This window comes from Palaemon carinicauda, chromosome 14 (assembly GCF_036898095.1).
Source record: "Palaemon carinicauda isolate YSFRI2023 chromosome 14, ASM3689809v2, whole genome shotgun sequence".
Lineage (NCBI taxonomy): Eukaryota > Metazoa > Arthropoda > Malacostraca > Decapoda > Palaemonidae > Palaemon > Palaemon carinicauda.
In genome coordinates, this window is record NC_090738.1 from 41,657,928 (window position 1) to 41,680,427 (window position 22,500).

The 22,500-nt window shown below is 34.2% G+C and overlaps 1 protein-coding gene across 1 annotated transcript in view; it reads right to left on the reverse strand.

The window, feature by feature from the left end:
- Nucleotides 1–22,500, reverse strand: part of LOC137653175 (cell adhesion molecule Dscam2-like) — an 88,494-nt gene that overhangs the window by 11,430 nt on the left and 54,564 nt on the right. Inside the window, exons 13-27 of the mRNA XM_068386558.1 lie at nucleotides 19,759–19,920; nucleotides 16,472–16,762; nucleotides 15,412–15,535; nucleotides 14,961–15,130; nucleotides 13,812–13,953; nucleotides 13,221–13,372; nucleotides 12,040–12,484; nucleotides 11,350–11,615; nucleotides 10,332–10,446; nucleotides 6,570–6,751; nucleotides 6,251–6,447; nucleotides 5,129–5,498; nucleotides 4,572–4,753; nucleotides 2,461–2,710; nucleotides 86–229 (exon numbers count right to left, since the gene is read on the reverse strand). Coding sequence (XP_068242659.1) covers nucleotides 86–229; nucleotides 2,461–2,710; nucleotides 4,572–4,753; nucleotides 5,129–5,498; nucleotides 6,251–6,447; nucleotides 6,570–6,751; nucleotides 10,332–10,446; nucleotides 11,350–11,615; nucleotides 12,040–12,484; nucleotides 13,221–13,372; nucleotides 13,812–13,953; nucleotides 14,961–15,130; nucleotides 15,412–15,535; nucleotides 16,472–16,762; nucleotides 19,759–19,920 — 3,192 coding nt within the window. The remainder of the gene's footprint in view (nucleotides 1–85; nucleotides 230–2,460; nucleotides 2,711–4,571; nucleotides 4,754–5,128; nucleotides 5,499–6,250; nucleotides 6,448–6,569; nucleotides 6,752–10,331; nucleotides 10,447–11,349; nucleotides 11,616–12,039; nucleotides 12,485–13,220; nucleotides 13,373–13,811; nucleotides 13,954–14,960; nucleotides 15,131–15,411; nucleotides 15,536–16,471; nucleotides 16,763–19,758; nucleotides 19,921–22,500) is intronic.

Here is a 22,500-nt window from a genome sequence, read left to right on the forward strand (position 1 = left end):
ATATTAAAAATTGTTAATAAATCTTTAGTTAAACATTAGATACAGATAAAACTATAGTGATTCTGGAGTAATGACAACCACCCACCTCCTGAAGCAGTCAACGTGGTAAAGGAATAACTGTGGGTAGTCGATCCAGCGCTTGTGACCGCTGTGGCTCGAAGAGCATATCGTGTCGAAGGTTCTAAACCTCCTACGTCAACTCGATTTTCCTTGGGCCAACCGCTAGACACTAATTTGAAGATGAAAATTAAGAAAAGGATAAGTATCCAGGGATATAAAGATGAATGTAATGAATAATTGGCTAGTAAGACCCTAGTATCACTGAATTTTTTCTTGACTATCCCATTCTGAAGGAGACACATCCAAGTTCTTTGCCTGCAGACTGTATGGTTAACTTCAATTCACTGAAATTTCAGGAGACTTGTGTAAACTTAGTTTTAGCATTCTAGTAAGATCCAATAGGCCACAGCCCTTGACTGATAGATCAGTGAAAAAAAAACAACTTCAGCCTTTCATATATATATATATATATATATATGTATATATATATATATATATATATATATATATATATATATATATATATATATATATATACACACACATATATATATATATATATATATATATATATATATATATATTTATATGGAAAGCTGTTGATGGACGTCATAGTGACTTTAGAAATGTAATATCTGGTGTTCCTCAGGGTAGTGTTCTGGGCCAATTACTTTTCGTACTATATACTCATGATATGTGGTATGGTCTGGAAAACAAGCTCGCTGCTTATGCAGATGATGCTACTCTCTTTATATCGAGCCAATTTTCTAAATGGAGATGTGGGGTTGCTGAATCCCTTAATCGATATCTAGCTAGAATCAGTGCGTGGTGCAAATTGGGGGGGGGGGGGGGGGGGAAGGTGAAATTACACCCTAACAAAACTCAACATATGATTTTAAGTAGATCGAGGGCAGTGGTGCCTCAGCATCCAGATCTCTTTATTAATACTGTTTCTTCAAGCATATACAACTGTAAAATTTGAGTTGTGATTCTTCATTGTAAATTTACTTTTGAAGAACTCATGTGGTCTGTTTTATCTTCAGTTGCACAAAAAATGTGCTTATTGAGAAAGTCTCAAGATTTTCAATAATCAATATATCCTAAGGAAATGTCTTAATTATCTAATCTTTCGTTGTTCGACTATTGTTTTCCTGTCTGGTCTTCAGATGCTGATTCTCATTTTAGTTTGTTGGACAAAAATTTGCAGTTTAATAAATTCCTTATTCTAAATATGGATTTAATTTTAGGGACCGTCGTTCAGTTTTTTTTTTTTTTTTTTTTTTTTTTTTTTTTGCATGTTACAAAGGATTTCCCATGATTATGACCATCCTTTGCATTCAGTTTTAGTAGTCTTACTATTTGTAATCTATTATTTAAAAATGCAATAATGGAGCTACGAAGAGCCCCACCTATTACCATCTGTGTTTGTTTGAAAACAAGGTCTTCATGATTAACACAGTCAAAGGCAGTACTAAGGTCAAGGCCAATCATACAACCGTCCAGACCACAATGAAGAGGTTTCCTAACAGCATTGAAAATTAAAAGAATGGTATCACATGCTTTAAGGCTTGTGCAAAATTCGAACTGGAAACGAGGGAATGTTCAAAACCTTCAAGTAATATTTGGCAGCAATCATCAGGGCTACGGCTGCACAAACCTAATGGAGTAAGATTACAATTTCTCCAAGTGCAAAAAGCATATTTTTTAGGTGACAGGCATATAAAAAACAAAGAGATCAGCTGACTTTATAAAAAAACTAACGAAATATACAATTTGGGACTACACCTTTATAAACATCTAGGTCTAGCAACAGTGTTTGAATTTCACTGGACTGAAGTTGAATTAATTGTTTTATCTGTAGGAAAAGAGGAATGACGAAAATCAAATTCCTTATTATTTGGCTTACTATCAAACTCATCATTCAGTGGTAGAAGTGTTGGTCTACAGGAAAGAGTGCACTTTTTAGGGTAGTGCACTATATGTGTTCCTGGATTTTACCAGAAGCGGTTTCTTTTATGGTCAAATTGCATTTCTTTTTAGTGGAAGGATGAACTCTGAACAATACAGGTGTTACCTTAATATAATTATAATTAGTCAAATTTGCTTCAATACTATTTCCAAAGATCATAAGCTAGCTGTATTTTTCCAAATAACGAATGCAGTCATCTCTGAACAAAGATTTGTCTTTAATTTGGTGTTTTAACAAACAAGAAAGAAAATACCTAGCAATTATGTTGACCGGATTTTCGTTCAAGAGAACAACCGATTAATCCCTTCTTCACAATTGTTCCCAATTCAAAGGTAAAAGGTCATATGATAATGTCTACATGTGTATGTTGGTGTGTTTATGACCATATACAAATATTCATACTATTCAGCCATTATATAAAAAGATCTCACCTTGAATCCAATGAAGGTCGTTCTGCTGGTGATACTCCAACACCAAATGGGAGATGGGACACCCTTGAGCTCTCCAGGCCTTTGGGAAGATGGCCATACTGGAGGAGTTGAAGGAGAAGAAATGCTGAGGCTGTGGTGGCTGAGGAGGCCCTCCAAGAGTCCTGACTACTGCAGTGGTGCTGCTGGGGCTTCCTCCAACAGTGTTGTGACTCACGATGTAAAGGTGGTATCTAGATCCGCAATCCAGGCCCTACAATCGGAAAGAAATTGAACTGTTTTTATTTCTTTTATTATTACCTAAGGGTTTCACATCAAGCCGTAATTGTGTCTATCTAGCTCCTATGTTTCTTTCACACTATACTTAAAAACTAATTATATAGTACTGCCAGAAAACTAGGCATTTTCTGAAATTATAGTAGCAATGTTACTTGATTCAGCGCTTAAGCATTGTCATCACAAGAATACAGCATGTAGGTGTTGCCATCACGAGAATACATCATATAGGTATTGCCAATAGAAGATTTCAACTTGTAGGTATTACCATCACAAGAGTACAGCTTTTAGGTATTGCCATCACACGAATACAGCTTCTAGGTATTACCATCACAAGAATACAATTTGTAGACATTACCATCACAACATTACACCTCGAAGGTATTGCTATCACAAGAATACAGAAGAGATCTGCGGATGCAGCTTCTTTAATATCTTCGAATTCAGAGCAAGTACGATGCTGCTTTATTGACAAATCATCTACGTTCACTTTTTTTTTCTTTTTTTTTTTTTTGGTGATTTCAGGTAGTCACAATTTTCATTATTATATCCACGTCCCTACTATTATTATGAAAGTAAGATAAATCCTTCCTGGTAGTATTCAAAACCGATGCAAATATATAGGATGAGATATTAAGTTCTGCTTCATAGCTATATACACAAATAGTTTATTCTTTATGAATTGCATTGTTATTTGTGTGAGTACATATATATATATATATATATATATATATATATATATATATATATATATATATATATATATATATATATACACACACACACACATATATATATATATATATATATATATATATATATATATATATATATATATATATATATATATATATATATATATAATTCACTCTGCATCGGAATCATAGGGCCAATGGGGAATTTGACTATTAGGCCACAAAGAGAGATTAGTTAACGTCATCCTTATTTTGAATCGGTGGCATGGGCTCGGATTCGTGGACGTGACAGAGATACGTAAAGAATTGCCCCTTAGGTCAGAGATCCGGAGACGGAGTGAATTGGATGTTAAAAGGTATTTTGGCTTGATATTAGATTTAATCATTATCACGATTGTTGGTTATAAAATCATATATATATATATATATATATATATATATATATATATATATATATATATATATATATATATATATATATATATATATATACATATATATATATATATACACACATACACACACGCACACACAACTATATATTGAGGCCCTTTGCGTCAATATGCGTAGGATATATATATATATATATATATATATATATATATATATATATATATATATATATGTATATATATTTATATATATGTATATATATTTATATATGTATATATATATATTATATGTATGTATATAAATACATACATATATATATATATAAATTTTATATATATATATATATATATATATATATATATATATATATATATATATATATATATATATGTACACTCACATATATATAAAGATATATATATATATATATATATATATATATATATATATATATATATATATATATATATATATATATATACACACACACACACACACATATATATATATATATATATATATATATATATATATATATATATCTATATATATATATTGTGGAAGATATCTTTAGAAGAAACCGGGCTATTAAGCGTGCTCCAAAGGTATGTTTGCTATTATAACGGCATTAATAATAATAATAATAATAATAATAATAATAATAATAATAATAATAATAATAATAATAATAATAATAATAATAATAATAATCTTATGTAAAACAACACAGCTGAACTTAGGGAATTTTACCGTGAGGACATGCGAGTGGGCATGACGGTTGAGATTAATCTGAGTCAGCGGCCCTTGGTCCTTTCGGTAAAAGAGGGAATAATGGATGACAGGGGAGCCACCGTCATCTCCTGGCTTCCATTGGACTTGGACACTGCTCTCCGAGGAAGATGACGCCAATACTAATGGCGCCGATGGGGGAACTGAAAGAAAAGCAAATTTTTGTATGTTAGTGACATATGACTCTCAGCTTGGGATGTAAATTATTTATAGCCCCTGGCTCCTTGGGATTCTATCACTTATCGTATTATGTGCGCTGTTCCTAGGATCACACTCTTCTGCATGAGTCCTGGAGCTTCTTCAGTTTCTAGTTTTCTAGATTCCTTTGTAAGTTTCGAGCTAACCAGCTATATATCATTTATCTCAATTGTTCTCTCATGAAGTAATATAATTTACTTTGGACATCACAGGATTGGTCGTGTATGTTAACAAAGGCAAAGTGAATTAGTAACAAGATGTATCTAAGCCTCTCGTTTTAATTTTGAGGTAAGAAACGAATACAAAGGCAATACATTTACCTAAGACAGTCAAATAATGAGTTAGATAATCAGACCCATGACTGTTGCTGACACTACAGGTATAGTTTCCCGAATCTTGTCTCTGAACACTCTGAATCAGGAGACCGCCATCACTCTTGACCAAGCGCCTCTCCTGACTAATTTGTCTCTTTTGATAAGTCCACACCAAAGAAGGTCGAGGATCACCGACGTGGCCACATGATAAGGTCACATCTTCTCCTCTCTTGGGTTTGATGACAATGGAAGTGGAGAAAATAGCGGCCGGGATGTGATTGGTGAGGGTCACGCGAGCAGCAGTTGGAGGACCCTCGCCTTCGCGGGTTGCTGCTACCACCTCGACCTCAACTAGCCTTCCTTGGACATTTTCTACCTGTGGGATGTACCAGAAGATGTTTTCTCTTAAAACTCAAACCCTATCTATGTTTTATTCTATTTTACAAAGCAAGAGGAAGCATTCTTGATTTACTTACACGTGAGTGGGGTACCTTAACGTGATCAGTAGAGATATACTAGTTAGGCCACCCATACTAAGTTGGTTTGCTCTGAGCGATCAGACAAAAATCTCCCACCATCACCTATCTACATTTGCCAGCGTGGTGATGAAAACTGGACAAACCCCAAACATGAATTAACATATCTCAGTCCTTTGTCATGCAGTGGGCTAGAAACGGCTGCATTTGTTGTTGTTGTTGAATGACTTATGATTGATACTAATGTCGATCAATGCATCTGGCTATTAGTTTTTTTTTTTCATTAAGAGCAACACTTGGTAGTAATTTATGATAAGTAGGTACAGGAAATAGTTCTTTACATACATGAGAGGAGTAATTGCTCTGAGAAAACATACACCATCCTCTGGTTAATTACTGTTTTTGGATATTACATTTAAAACTAGAGAGAAGAAATCATTGAAGAAATTCATGTAAAAAACAAAGTAGTGCTAATTGGAAAGTTGTACTGTATATACTTCTTAAACATATACAAGGAGCATAAAATTTTAATTAAGATCTCTTCATTGTTCTAGCTCTTTGATATTCATTATAAAAGCATAAACACCAAATGAGGAAGTATAAGGAAATTGTAAATGAATCATGACTGGTAATGGCTGTTCCAAGGACTTACCTTGATAAATGTCCTTGTACCAGCCACCGTACTGATGCCTTCAGTGCCTTGACCCCCTCCAAGCCTTGCACCAACAACTCTCCAAGTGACTTTATAAGACACAATGTTCCCGTTGGGCCTTGAAGGTGGAGACCAGGAAACTACAAAGGAATTCGAACTCGAGATGACAGTTTTAATGGCTGCCACACGACCCGGCACTGCGAATTGAGATTCAAAATGTTAGGTGTTGCTTCATGCTCTCCTATTAGGCTTAATACTATTCAATGAATGCCTCATGAATTTGCTTACAGAAACATCTAGCCCATAACACTGCTCTTACCATCCTCAAGCGTCGTGCATACAATTGAAGGTGCCCACGGGCCATCCCCCACACTGGTGTAAGCCCGCACTCTGAAGCTGTAATTAGTAGCAGCTTCCAGGCCTGTCAGTACAGCTGTCAGGGAGGTCGTTTGCGATTTTTGAATTATATCACTCCAGCCATCCCATCTTTCATACTCAAACCTGTTGGTTAAGGGGTAATGGATAGCTATGTAACAGGTGGGACGAAAACAGTAATCAACCCTTTGAGTGTCATAAGACATAATATACATTGGGTGAAAATTCTCTTCGGTACCAGACGATGTAATATACATCCAGTAATTACCAGTTTCTCTTTTTTATTATTTATTTGTTTCAAAATTTTACAAAATAGCTTCTTTTCCACCGTTATCCCTACATTTAGATGTCGATTGCCCGAGGCGGCCTCTAATAGCATCAGGTATGGTTTATAAAATGGTAGTGGGTTTTTACAATTGCATGCCCTTGTAGTCATCAACCACAGTTACTGGCGGTGAGCCTAACCTGTAACTAAATAGTCCAGCTGCAAGGCAGCAGTTTCTACAGTTCTTGGCAGTGTGCCTAACCTTTAACTAAACAGTCCTACTGCAAGGCAGCAGTTTCTACAGTTATTGGCAGTGTGCCTAACCTTCAACTAAACAGCCAAACAGCAAGGCAGCAGTTTCTACAGTTACTGGCGGTGAGCTTAACCTTTAACTAAACAGTACAACTACAAGGCAGCAGTTTCTACAGTTACTGGCAGTGTGCTTAATCTTTAACAGTTAAAGGTTAGGCACACTGCCAATAACTGTAGAAACTGCTGCCTTGTAGTTGGACTGTTTTGTTAACTAAACAGTCCAACTACAAGGCAACAGTTTCTACAGTTATTGGCAGTGTGCTTAACCTTCAACTAAACAGCCAAACAGCAAGGCAGCAGTTTCTACAGCTATTAGTAGTGGGCATAGCTTTTTGCTAAAAAAGGTAAGACTGCGAGGCAGCAGGTGTCCTTTTAGTCAATTTCCATGACATGGTAGTATTCTTACACGCCTACAAGATATATTACGTTATATATCAATTGAAGGGAAATTTTATCTGCTATACCATATTAAATATCGTAAAGTCCTATATTGTATAGTGTTGGTGATGAGTTAAGTAAAATGTCAAAAAAAGAGGTGTTTTTGGCTGGAGAACCAAATCATTTGGATAGGGATTGGGACTCAAAGGGTTAATGGATATGATAAGGAGACAGCAAAATTGATTGTTTTGATACTGTTGTTGACACAAAAGGAAAAAAAATATCTTACTTCTGGTTGCTAAATGCAAACATGTTACGTGGGCAGCGAATCATTACCTATATTTTCACTCTACTGTTTAGATAAGTTTAGGTATGTTAAGGAGTAGGAAACATTAAGAATATTAGAGTACATGAATAATATTCTGAAGGTATTTTTAATTCAAAGAATGTATTAGAAATTATATGAAACCCTATATGTTGAAATGAAACAATGGAAACTAAGAAGAAGTTTAAACTCAAACATAAAAGAAAATATTTTGTATTAGAGAAAGTTCCCTTTTACCCCCAAGGTAAGGGTAAATTTCTAGCACATTTTGCTATATATTTTTTTTTAAATTGCTCTAACAGGCTTAATTTTTGTCATAGAGAGGTCAGGTTGGTCTCATTCTTTTGAAAAAATGCCCGAAGTGTTTCATGAAATTATCAAAAATATGCAAAAACATGTAAATAACAGTGTTTTGCAAGAACGTACCGGTACGTCCTTTGGGGATGAAATGGTTAATGATACACAAAAAGTAAAAACAGAATATAATAGTTTACCTAATAGAAGTTTTAGAAATTCGTTGCGTTTAAATAACGTAGAGTAAATAGGGTTAATAGAACTTGAGATTTACTATAAAAAACTAATATACACTAAAGAGAACCTTTATGAATAAAAACTCTTATCTTGATGACGAAAGTTGATCCTGAAGTATTAAAGAACATAAACACAAAGTTCTTTTCCTCTCAAAAGAGAAAAGCAGCCTCTTTAAATATTTATACTTTTCAAATAAACCAAGTATAGAAAACGAGCATTAGAAAGAGAAGAAAAATGTTCAAAGGTCCCAAGCAGCTGATATTAAATAATACGAATAATCTTATTATTATTATTATTATTATTATTATTATTATTATTATTATTATTATTAGTATTATTATTATTATTATTTTTACTTGCTCAGCTACACCCCTATTTGGAAAAGCAGAATGCTATAAGCCCAAGGGCTCCACCAGGGAAAATAGCCCAGTCAGGAAAGGAAATAAGGAAACTGCAAGAAAAGTAATTAACAATTAAAATTAAACGTTCTCAGAAAAGTATCAGCATCAGAATAAATATTTCGTATATAAACCATAAACTTTAACAATACAAGTGGAAGAAAAACTAGATAGAATAGTGTGCCCGAGTGTACCCTCAAGCAAGAGAACTCGAACCCAAGAGATGAATGTGACGAGGGGAAGGGTATGATAGCAAACATTTCAACTGGGATGGAAATCTTTTTATCTCTCCTTTCGTTTATCTACGAAATGATGCTTGGCAAATGGAAGTATGATCCTGTTCTCTTTACTGCCTTTGTAAATGACTTTTAAGTCATTGATAGTTTTGTTATTTTTTTTTAATGAAGGAGGTTCGAGTGAACTCAACAGACAAGCATTTAGATTTTCTTTATTGATTTAATGCGGGATATTGTATTGGACTAGAATCCAAAGGGAAAAGGGATGTATTATTCTAAAGAGTCTTTTAATTCATCTGCTACAAATCAATGCTTTTGTTATTGAACTACTGCAAACACACACAGAGAGAGAGAGAGAGAGAGAGAGAGAGAGAGAGAGAGAGAGAGAGAGAGAGAGAGAGAGAGAGAGAGAGAGAATACAAACACGTGTCATATACATGGGATGGCTCTGATTACCTGTATCCTTTCAGAATCCCATGATGGAGAGAGAGAGAGAGAGAGAGAGAGAGAGAGAGAGAGAGAGAGAGAGAGAGAGAGAGAGAGAGAGAGAGAGAGAGAGAATACAAACACGTGTCATATACATGGGATGGCTCTGATTACCTGTATCCTTTCAGAATCCCATGATGGAGAGAGAGAGAGAGAGAGAGAGAGAGAGAGAGAGAGAGAGAGAGAGAGAGAGAGAGAGAGAGAGAGAGAATACAAACACGTGTCATATACATGGGATGGCTCTGATTACCTGTATCCTTTCAGAATCCCATGATGGAGAGAGAGAGAGAGAGAGAGAGAGAGAGAGAGAGAGAGAGAGAGAGAGAGAGAGAGAGAGAGAGAATACAAACACGTGTCATATACATGGGATGGCTCTGATTACCTGTATCCTTTCAGAATCCCATGATGGAGAGAGAGAGAGAGAGAGAGAGAGAGAGAGGAGAGAGAGAGAGAGAGAGAGAGAGAGAGAGAGAGAGAGAGAATACAAACACGTGTCATATACATGGGATGGCTCTGATTACCTGTATCCTTTCAGAATCCCATGATGGAGAGAGAGAGAGAGAGAGAGAGAGAGAGAGAGAGAGAGAGAGAGAGAGAGAGAGAGAGAGAGAGAGAGAGAGAATACAAACACGTGTCATATACATGGGATGGCTCTGATTACCTGTATCCTTTCAGAATCCCATGATGAAGAGAGAGAGAGAGAGAGAGAGAGAGAGAGAGAGAGAGAGAGAGAGAATACTAACATGTATCATATACATGGGGTGGATCTAATTACCTGTATCCTTTCAGGATGCCATGATGGAGCCGAGGATCCGGAGATCCCCAAGAAACTTGGAGGCTGTCCCAAGAGAGACTGTTACATTTGCTGTCCAGTGGTGGGCCCCCAGGTGCTGTGAGGTAAGAAAGTGAATGATTCATATAGTAAACCATGTGCGAATAATTTTTGCTTCAAACGACATACGCATATTCGTACACTCATACAAAACCTTGGGCCTGGTCAATTGGTAGGGAGTGATAACCAAGAAACGTCCATTATGTAGTTTTCGTCATCAGCGTGTTATGAGGTGCTTTGATCTATCATGAATATTCGTTGGATTATATATATATATATATATATATATATATATATATATATATATATATATATATATATATATATATGTGTGTGTGTGTGTGTGTGTGTGTGTGTATGTATATATATGCATGTAAAATTATGTGAATATATGTGCATATATATATATATATATTTATATATGTATATATATATATTTATATATATATATATATATATATATATATATATATATATATATACATATATATATATATATATATATATATATATATATATATATATATATATATATATGTGTGTGTGTGTGTGTGTGTGTGTGTACACATGCACATACGTACACACATATATATATATGTACTGTATATGTATATATATATATATATATATATATATATATATATATATATATATATATATATATATATATATAAATATATATATATATGTATATATATATATATATATATATATATATATATATATATATATATATATATATATATATATATATATATATATCATAGACTTCCCCATCAGCACACAATTGAGACTTGCCTTATCCAGTCTGTTTCGAAATTCATTGTCTTAATTGCATCATTTTAATATGATAGCAATAGCAATAATTATGTGAATATTATTACCTCAGAGATAAATAACAGAGAGTAAAGAAAGCACCTACCCACATTTAAAACACTAAGATAAGAAATAATATTCATACCATCTTCCCTGGTTGTGACAGCCACGGGCGGACTGAGAGGCCCCGACCCCTCGCTGTTGAAGGCCTGTATAACGACCTGGTATTTCGTGTGAGGCTGGAGACCTCCGACTCTGACAACCCATAGTTTGTCTGTGTCAAGTCCAACACTGGTCGTTTTGATCTCGGCTCTTAGGATTCTTATTTCAGAGGTGAAACCCTCTTCGTGTGGTCGTGAGCTCTGGGACCCCTTTACCGTTGTGAAGTTGTACTTTGGGTTTCCTGTCGAACTGGGTTTAGAATGGCAATTGATAGAAGAGTAACTTCTTTCTATGTACAGTATATATATATATATATATATATATATATATATATATATATATATATATATATATATATATATATATATATATATATATATATATACATATATGTATACATATATATATGTATATGTGTATATATTTACATATACATGCATATATATAAATATATGTATGTATATACATACATATATATATATATATATATATATATATATATATATATATATATATATATATATATATATATATAAATAATCATACGTTTGAGTAAGCTGTATTTCACTCCTGTATGTCAATGTTTTTATCATAGGACATAGTATGAACAGTTAATTGAATGAAAAAATATGTAAACAAAATAAGTAATCCAAACAAGTCCCATGTCAAATACCTTGTAAGATGGAGCACTGTGGCATATCCCAGGTAGAATCCCAAGATGGTCCCATGAGCTCGATGTTTGGCGGGAGGCCTCCAGGATACCTTCACCTCCCGAGGGCCAGTGGGTTCTGCGCGGACCTCTACGGGCGCCGCCCCTGGTTTCTCTGGCGAAGTGGTGAATCTCAATTCCTCTGATACTGGGGATCTCCCCAAGTGATTCACAGCGGACACCCTGACGGTGTAGCTTGTGGCGGGGATGAGAGGCGAGATTTCGACTCCTGAAGGTGTAAAGCTCGCCGTCCGGATGGTTAGTTCACGAGATTCACTCCAGCCCTCAGTAGCATCTTTGTACTGAAGGAGGTAGGAGGAAGGGGAGGGTTCAGGGATTACCCACGATATCCTGACGGATCTTGAGCTCTTCCAGACCACTTGAAGTCCTCGAGGGGCCGAAGGAGGCTCTTTGGAGGCATAGTAAGAAGATTGATAGAGAAATGCTTGTGATCTCATCCGCTATATTTGCAAGTTCAAATGAGTGACATCGAATTCAATGTAATAAAGGAAACCAGTTCATGAACAAAACCAGTCATATTCGTATGTATAGGGCTGTATAGATACATAAAAGCACAACGCACAAATTGTAATTAATAGCAAAATCTAATATGAGTTTATTTCATTGATCGAAGATCTTTTATAAATGAAAATCACTATATCCATTTTCCTCCCAAGGTTTATGAGCAGAAGGTTACAAACCAGTTTTATGTGGTCCAGAAGCTCATCTTAAGCATCATTATTCTGATATTCTCTTTAAGAAAATTATATATCCATCAATCAAAATGCAACATTTGTTAACAACTTTTTAATAAGCAAGAATATTTGCTTTTCCCCTGTGAGTGTTCACAGTGAATCTTCATCTGTGAAATTGATATGATTATATAATTTGGTTGGTATAAGTAGAGTAAGTCATAAAACATTGTATTTGAGAGTCCTGAAATTTTATTGCGAAAAATGGAAAAGAATATGAAAGTTGAATACGAAAATTAACGTAAATATCTGATTTTAGGGCTTAAACATGAGACAGAACTATAGGAAAATGAATAGTTTATATATAATGTTACTTACAAGACTGGGGTAGGATAAACAATTTGCCTGGCAAAAATTGGCAAATGAAGCTACAAAGAAAAATTGAAAACCTACCATGCACTCTGAGGCTAATGACAAGAGAGTTCCTCCCGAAGTGATTTTGAGCCGTGCAGATATAATCACCAGAATCAGATTGGGAGGCAGAAAAAATCTCAATCCTTCCAACTAGGACACCACTTGAGTCAAATTGCTCGTTTTTCGTGTACCTGTAGAATATGCAAGAGATACATTGTCTATTAGTATTTTTTATTAGAAAACCATCAAATATCAAAATTACAGGTTTTATCTGTACTCCTCTGTTGGTAAATGTATATTTTTATACCAGAGTTATATTATCAACTGTACAATTTAATACCAAGTAGGCTGTTGTGTCAATAGGCGTAGGAGATGATGATGATGATGCATAATAATCCTCATCCATTGGTTATGAACATTTTGTTTATTAGAAAACCATCAAATATCAAAATTACAGGTTTTATCACTACTCTTCTGTTGATAAATTTATATTTATATACCAGAGTTACATTATCAATTGAACAATTTAATACAAGGTAGGGCCTTTGCGTTAGTAGGCGTAGGAGATGATGATATTGAATCATAATAATCCTCATCCCTTGATTATGAAATATGATAAACTAGTTCAACCTGGAGGTATGATGGATGGGTGCCCCTTTGAAGGTCCAGTTCAGAGTTAAAGGTTCGTCTCCCTTCACTTTGCACTCAAGGACAGCCATTTCCCCAGCGCGGATTTCCTCTGAAGTAGTCCCGCCAAGGAAGTACGGGGCAGCTGTCAATGACAGGAAACATTAAGAGAATGAGGTAAGAATGAGATCATTTATCCAATAGATGAACTTGGATTTATTCCTGCCAAGGAGAATGTCAAAGATGAAGTAACCTCAATGTGAGAACAATACACCTTTCCATTTCCCTCTGGGCTATTTTCTTCCCGTTGGAGCCCTTGGACTACTAGCATCTTGCTTTTCCAACTAGGGTTGTAGCTTAGCTAGTAGTAATGATGACACTAATAGAATCATATGATTAAAGGGGTCACAGTTTCATTACAGGAATTGGAGGAAATAATGCAGTGGAACTGTGACTAGAATGGTGTCTATGAAAGAATGAGTGGGATAGTTTATCATATAGATGAACTTGGATTTATTCCTGCCAAGGAGAATGTCAAAGATGAAGTAACCTGAATGTGAAAACAATACACCTTTGCATTTCCCACTGGGCTATTTTTCCCTGTTGGACCCCTTGGGCTTATAGCATTTTGCTTTTCCATCTAGAGTTGTTGCTTAGCTACTACTACTACTACTACTACTACTACTACTACTACTACTACTACTACTACTAATAATAATAATAATAATAATAATGATAATAATAATAATAATAAAAAATCTAAGCTATAGCTTTGATCAATGAAATATGAATAAAAGAGCTAATGAAAAATTCACCAATAGAACAAAACTGATCCCTCTAATAAGACGAAGTTATTTTAACCGGATGCAATATTTTGATGAGTCATATCTGATGAAACTGTTCCTTCGGTTTTCCTGGTATACCCTGCTCTGAGAAAATACACCATGTAACACCCTTACTGAGCAGCGAGTTACCAAACAGATGCTGTGTAGAGAGATGGGAGAGGTGGTGGGCGGGGCTAAATGCAGGAACTCGTCGCGCAGTAAGGGTATGACAGGCTGGACTTCTTTAGAGCGAGGGATGCCAGGAAGTCCTGCAACCAACTGTACCAAATACTGTAGTTAAGTCATGGAAATAAAATTTTATGCTTACAGTTAACCGAGATGTTGATGGTTGAAGAGAGATGATTCACTGAATTAGAGGAATGGCAGACATAGGTGCCAGCATGTTCGGCCTCTGCTCCAGCAATATAAAGGGATCCATTGGAGAGCTGTTCAATCCTTGGTCTCACTAACTCGACGCTCCTGAAGGCGTCTGATCCACTCCCTTCAGGATTGAAAGGATTTCTTTCAGATTCAACAAAAAATATTCATTTAAATCCCTTCCCAACAGGTAAATGACTCATATGCCTAACAACTTTTAAACAGTTTTCGATTCTCTAAATTTATAAAGGAAAGAAATTGATGTATTAATTAAATTTCAGTAAAAAGGGGCTGTGCCCTAAGATACTAATAAAAAACCTAGAATCAAAATGTTCTGATGAGATCTGCTATTATATTGGTACTTGAAATGTATTTGATATACAGCATCAGTACATATATACCTACCAACTTTCTTCTTCCATATGAGAGATGGCTCCGGATACCCTCTGGCAGCACAGTCGACCACCAAGGTCTGGCCTCGAATCACGTGACTATCTCTGGGCTCTACTATCCATGTTGGAGGTACTGAAGTAAACATGATCATTTGCTCATACAGAATTTCCTATTGTTTTATCATATGGGTGGCTTAAAATTTTAAAATCTTTAGTTGTGTAATATTTAGATACGAAAAGTATGGAGATATTTATATGAACCTTCAGAAAAAAAGGTTTAATTCTAACATCTATAGGAGGGAGATAAAGGCCCTACAATGGTAATATGAATTATATGCAAACACAGTATAATATGTATCATGTTGATATATGATCCTCATATAGCAACAATTATGATAGCGTTTGTTATTTGAGTACATGGGTAAATTACATCCATTTTATTTTATATTATGCACTATGTTTTCCTTATGAATTACAATTAACCAAAACCTCTTACTTCTGATCTTCATTTTGGTTAAACTATAGATAAGTTTTATAATAACAAGAATGTGATTGTAAGGTACTTAGCAATGCCATAACAGAAGCTTATCACTTACGAGAAATTTATTGGCTTTATGTGGCAACCCCTTGCCCAAACATCATGCTTTCAGTTTGTCATGCACATGCTTTATGTTTCCAAATACTACAGTACAATAAATAAAGGAATATAAAATTTCCTTATAGATAAGGCAGGACTGTAATGACAATTTCAAAGAGATAAAAGAAGACATAACAGGAAAGAACACAGTACACCTACAAACCAATGATGTCGGAAGAGTAGCATTACCTGTGCAAATTCTGTGGTTAATTCCAATGTGATTTCTGGGCTTTGGCAGTGCCTCTTATTCTTCAAATTTCTTATCACTACAAATATTCCAAGCTACTGTGTAACATTACATGTAACAGATCTAAGCACAATGTGTTATAACTGTGCAGTGTTGTTCTGTACTATGCTGAGCTGTGCTGTTTTGTGCTGTGCTCTGCAGAATGATAAATGTTATGTATAAGTGAAATACACTAATAACCTTACCGTTGACAGTGAGTGCTGCTGTGTAGCGCTCTGTGGCTGCTGCATTTCGAACCTGGCAAGTGTATCGACCTGAATGGCCTGGAGTCAAAGATCTTATGGCCAATACACTTGAGAAATCATCTAACATCATCACCTGAATGTCAAGTGACCTTTCTTTGGAGAATAGATGGCCATCTTTCAACCATTCTATAGTGATTGGTGCGTCCCCTTGGCTGACGCCACACATCACCTGAGTTCGCATGCCTTCTGACAGACCATCGTTGAATGAGAAGGGATCTATTCGGGGAGGTACTGTTCCAGGGTAGACGGAAAAAGACAAAAAAAATGCAAAGATTATGATTTCAAAGTCCCAACTTTGGTTTTAATCAGTGGGTGGACCGGAGGTGGAATAAGGGTATAAGGAAAAGTAAGAAATAAAACATGCAACATAGCAGATAAAGGAAAGGAAGAATATCCCTCATATTGTTTGTACCATAGACAACCAAACGGTAGGTGAGATGTGAGGCAGCAGCGTCATTGGTAGCTTGGCAGGTATAGTCACCAGCATGTTCGCGTCGGATCCTCTCAATAGTAAGGACTAAATTGAAGGCATTCAGGGCTACGACAGTGACACTACTACTCGGACTGCCTCCAGGGAGAATAGGAGACCCATTCCATAACCAGGTTAAAGTCAAGGGCTCATCCCCTTTTGACACAGTACAGGCTAGGGTTATTCTTTCCCCGGCAGCAACCCAGTCCCTGGCAGCAAATGGGGCTATGGAGGGGGGCTCTGAGGAAAGAATTCAGTCACTGAATTGTATTTTTTTCAGTATCAGCAGTCGAAATGAATATGTGAAACTTCTTTTAGCCTATGGGAACATTTCTAAATACCTTAATTCAATTACTGAACCATCAAATGTTGATGTAATTCTATTTGTATTTTTTGCAGTATCAGCAATCGAAATGAATATGTGAAACTTCTTTTAACCTATGAGAACAAGTCTAAATATCTTAATTCAGTTACTGAACTATCAAGTGTTGATATAATTCTACTTGTATTTTTTTTTCAGTATCAGCAATTGAAATGAATCTTCTTTTAACCTATGAGAATTATTCTAAATATCTTAATTCAGTTACTGAACTATCAAATGTTGATGTAATTCTATTTGTATTTTTTGTAGTACCAGCAATCGAAATGAATGTGAAACTTCTTTTAACCTATGAGAACAAGTATAAATACCTTAATTGTTCCCGTACTAACAAACCTTCCATTATTTATCTGGATATACTTTTGGCGGAGCTGAAAGTATATCCATATAACTAACTACAGGTTTGTATTAGTTAGAAAAAAATACAAATTATCTCCGACTTTGTCATTTCTAGAGTTTTATTTTGGCATGATAGAACATTAGAATTATAATGTCTTTTTTCAGTAAGATATTATTATGCCTTTTCCCAAAACAGGAAGACTTACCTACTTGCACTGCATAATTCATTCATTTGACTGCTGTGTGTTTAGACTTTTCCATTCTAATACGTCCATCTATCTAGCAATTTCTAGGCATTTATATCCATTACTTTCATCTCTAGAAGTTTCCATGCATTTATATCCTTCCTATTTATAATTATGATTTTGTGACTATTTTCAACAACCTATCACATATCCCACAGCTTTTCAATGTTAATCATTTTACAACTTTTATGTATCTCCACATTTTTTCCCGCTCAAAGTTCTTCATATGACGCAATTAAGTAAAAATTACTTCTTTACAGATTTAGCCATTTCATTTCCTTTTTATCCAACAGCCACAACTCACATAAGGGAAAGTTAGCTATCTCAATAATTCTTCCATGGAGTTTAATTCCAGAGGCTCTTTAAGTTTCCTTTCAATCTGATGCGTACATCTTACTACTTAACCAACCAACTTTTAATAGATTCACCTCTTCTTTCATTGTGCCATAATTTTATGTCAATCCTTAAAAATGGCAGCTTCTTCCATTCTCCCAACGGCTATGTTAAATTTAATTTATCCATACCCTTATTGTTACATGCAATTACAACTGTCTATTAATGTTGATAATTTAAAATTCCTTCACATGTTGGTATAGTTTTTCTTCACAATCTGTACCCATTGCTGTATGATCAACAAATATTAGTTATTCACAATCCATTTTCTCATTCCTCAATTTTTGGACCTGCATTTTTTATCATTTATCAGACCTCTCACCTAACTATGTCCATTCAGATATTTATCAGCGAGGGAGACATCACACACCTATGTTACACACCCACATTTATAGCAAATCAGCCACTCATAATTTTAACTTCTAAGGGACTTTTCAATTCCATCCCAAATATTTAAAGTTCTCTTAACAACTTACTTATAGTGAACCCTCTATAACGTACGCAAGGTCTCCGTATCGATTTTATCATAACATATTTGCTACGTCATATCTCTCTCTCTCTCTCTCTCTCTCTCTCTCTCTCTCTCTCTCTCTCTCTCTCTCTCTCTCTCTCTCTCTCACAAATTCAAGATAAGACGAAAATCTTTTTATGCCCTCATAGATTGTTTTATTTATTTTTCTAGGTTTTTATATATAAGATACATTGAAAACACCTAATCCACTCTCCCTGTTTCTAGTCTACACCTATAATGTTCCTTTTCTAACCTAGTGCTAGCAAAGCAGTCCTTTCCTACTGAAAAACTTTTGGAACGCACTGCATAATGTAATCATTAAAGATTATGTAGATATTAATAATTGAATATAGTCTGGACTCGTGAATTGTGAATAAATGAAAATCTTGTACGATGATAATTGTATAAAACATGACATTTTATTGATCAACATATTAAATTATATGAAGATCAAATTTGCTCTTAACGAAAAAGAGAGAAAGATAGATAGAACTAGAAATAGTAATGATTCATTAATGATAGACTAGAAAAATCTACAACAATAAGAGTAACAAAATCTATGGCATGATGAATAGTACGTTAGATTAATATTACTGCTTCTTTAAAAAAATATATCATCAATTGACATTGTGAATAGTACATCAGATTAATATTACTGCCCCTTTCAAACAATTTATCATTAATTGACATGAAATATTACAGCCCCTTTCAAATAATTTATCATCAATGGACATGGTGAATAGTACAACAGATTAATATTACAGCCCCTTTCCAAAAATTTAACATTAATGCAATCAAAAAGATGGTTTTTACAGTTTAAAATGTTAAAAATTAGTCTTCACCAATTACTATTTAATTCAGATCCCCTGCCACCAGAAGCTGACCACCTACCCAGTACTGACACCTGAGCTGAACCAGTGGCAGCTCGACCTTGCTTGTTGGAGGCTGTGCATGTATACACTCCGGCGTCGGACGGCCGCCTCACGTGATCCATGATCAGCGTTCCGTCGGCTTCGACTCTGCGACCGAGACTCTCCACAACGCTTTCCCCGTCTGGAGGTAAGGAGAGCAACAAAGAGCAAGTAAGTTTCATTCCTACCGATTGATAGTAGAGTATTAATTTAATTTGCATTCGAGGACATTTTGGGAATCGAGAATAACATAACACTTGCATTAGATATTAAGGGTATGAAGTTGATGATGTGCTTCATTCCTACCGATTTGTGATGGGTATTTAATTTGCATTCGAAGACATTTTGGGAATCGAGAATAACATAACACTTGCATTAGATATTAAGGGTATGAAGTTGATGATGTGCTTCATTCCTACCGATTTGTGATGGGTATTTAATTTGCATTCGAAGACATTTTGGGAATCGAAAGTAACATAACACTTGCATTAGATATTAAGGGTATGAAGTTGATGATGTGCTTCATTCCTATCGATTTGTGATGAGTATTTAATTTGCATTCGAAGACGGTTTGGGAATCGAGAGTAACACAACACTTGCATTAGATATTAAAGGTATGAAGTTGATGATGTCCTTCATTCCTACCGAGTTGTGATGAGTATTTCATTAGCATTCGAAGACATTTTGAGAATCTAGAGTAAAATTACACTCGCATTAGATTTTAAGAGTATGAAGTTGATTATGTCCTTCATTCCTACCGACTTGTGATGAGTATTTCATTAGCATTCAAAGACATTTTGGGAATCTAGAGTAACATTACACTCGCATTAGATTTTAAGAGTATGAAGTTGATGATGTCCTTCATTCCTACCGACCTGTGATGAGTATTTAATTTGCATTCGAAGACAGTTTGGGAATCGAGAGTAACTTAACGCTTGCATTATATATTAAGGGTAGGAAGTAGATGATATGTTTATGTGAAATGTTTGTGATAATGATTTAATGTCGTGTAACAAAAACTTGTATTTTCATCCTAGTCATAATTTATACATTGCTAATGCCATTTATTTATCATAACAATTCAGGATTTCCGTTGATACTTCAACCATGAATATCTTTTGATAAATTATTATAAATATGACAAAATATTTATGTTATTTTTAACTGTTATTTTTAATATATTGATTAGGATAAAAATGCCAGGGTGTCATAATGTAGAACTTTGATTTTAAAGAAGTTTGGTAAGATCTTAAGGAAGTTTTTTGCTGGGAGGAATATTTTTATCTCTGGCTCATTTATATTTTATCCAATTGATCAAATACCTAACGAGAAGGATAACAACTACGTAAATTATTTCAAGAAACACTCTTGAGTTATAGAAATTCGAATGAACTCTAACATTAAGCAACAGATATCTGTTTGAGGCTCGAGGTGAGGATGGCAGGTTCATCCTTGCCAAGATTCTTGGACATGATGTGTCGTACAATACTAGCGGTACATTCAGATTTATTTCAGAAGCAGATCTTCTGAAAGCTATTTAACTTTTAAAATGACATCTTTGCTTTTATGGTTCTAATTGAATATTCTTTTATTCTTTATTTATAATGAATGATATCGGCGTCAATGACCTTAGATGTCAGGATGTTAGAATGCCTCAAATCAATCAATTAAGGCTCGAGGTGAGGATGGCAGGTTCATCCTTGCCGAGATTCTTGGACATGGTGTGTCGTACAATGCTAGCGGTTTTTTTAGCTTTACATTAGAAGCAGGTCTTCTTTAAGCTATTAACCTTTATGATATATTACTTTTATAATGTTAATTTAATTGTTTTTAACTCTTTATTTATAGTAAACGATAACGGCGTCAATGACCTTAGATGTCAGGATGCTAAAAAACTCCAAATCATTTATTCATTCATTTTAACATTTAAAAAGTTTGCTTGATTATAACTTCCCTAACTTCATTGGATAGCATTTCTCGGTTAAAAAGAATTCCTTTTTTCGAAACATCGGAGTGTATATAACTTTTCAGTACATCTTACCTCGCACACTGACGTCTTGGTAATGTTTGTTGCGCAAACATCGGAGGGTATATAACTGTTTAATCATTTTACCTCGCATACCGACGTCTTGTTAATGTTTGTGTATATGTATATGTATTTATTTAATGTATATATATGTGTATATATACATTATATATATATATATATATATATATATATATATATATATATATATATATATATATATATACATCTGTATATATACACACATTAAATTATATATATATATATATATATATATATATATATATATATATATATATATATATATATATATATATATATATATATATATATGTATATATGATTCTGTGTGTATGTATGTTCGTATACAGTATATACATATAGATACATACTGTATATGTATGTATATGTATATATATATATATATATATATATATATATATATATATATATATATATATAGATATATATATATATATATATATATATATATATATATACATATATATATATATATATATATATATATATGTATATATATATATATATATATATATATATATATATATATATATATATATATATATATATATATATATATATATATATATATATTCCTAAAATTGTTCTCGAATATCCCCACTGTAAAACTCCAGGAACCCGTTTTCATCTATATAATATATTTTTCTCATTATT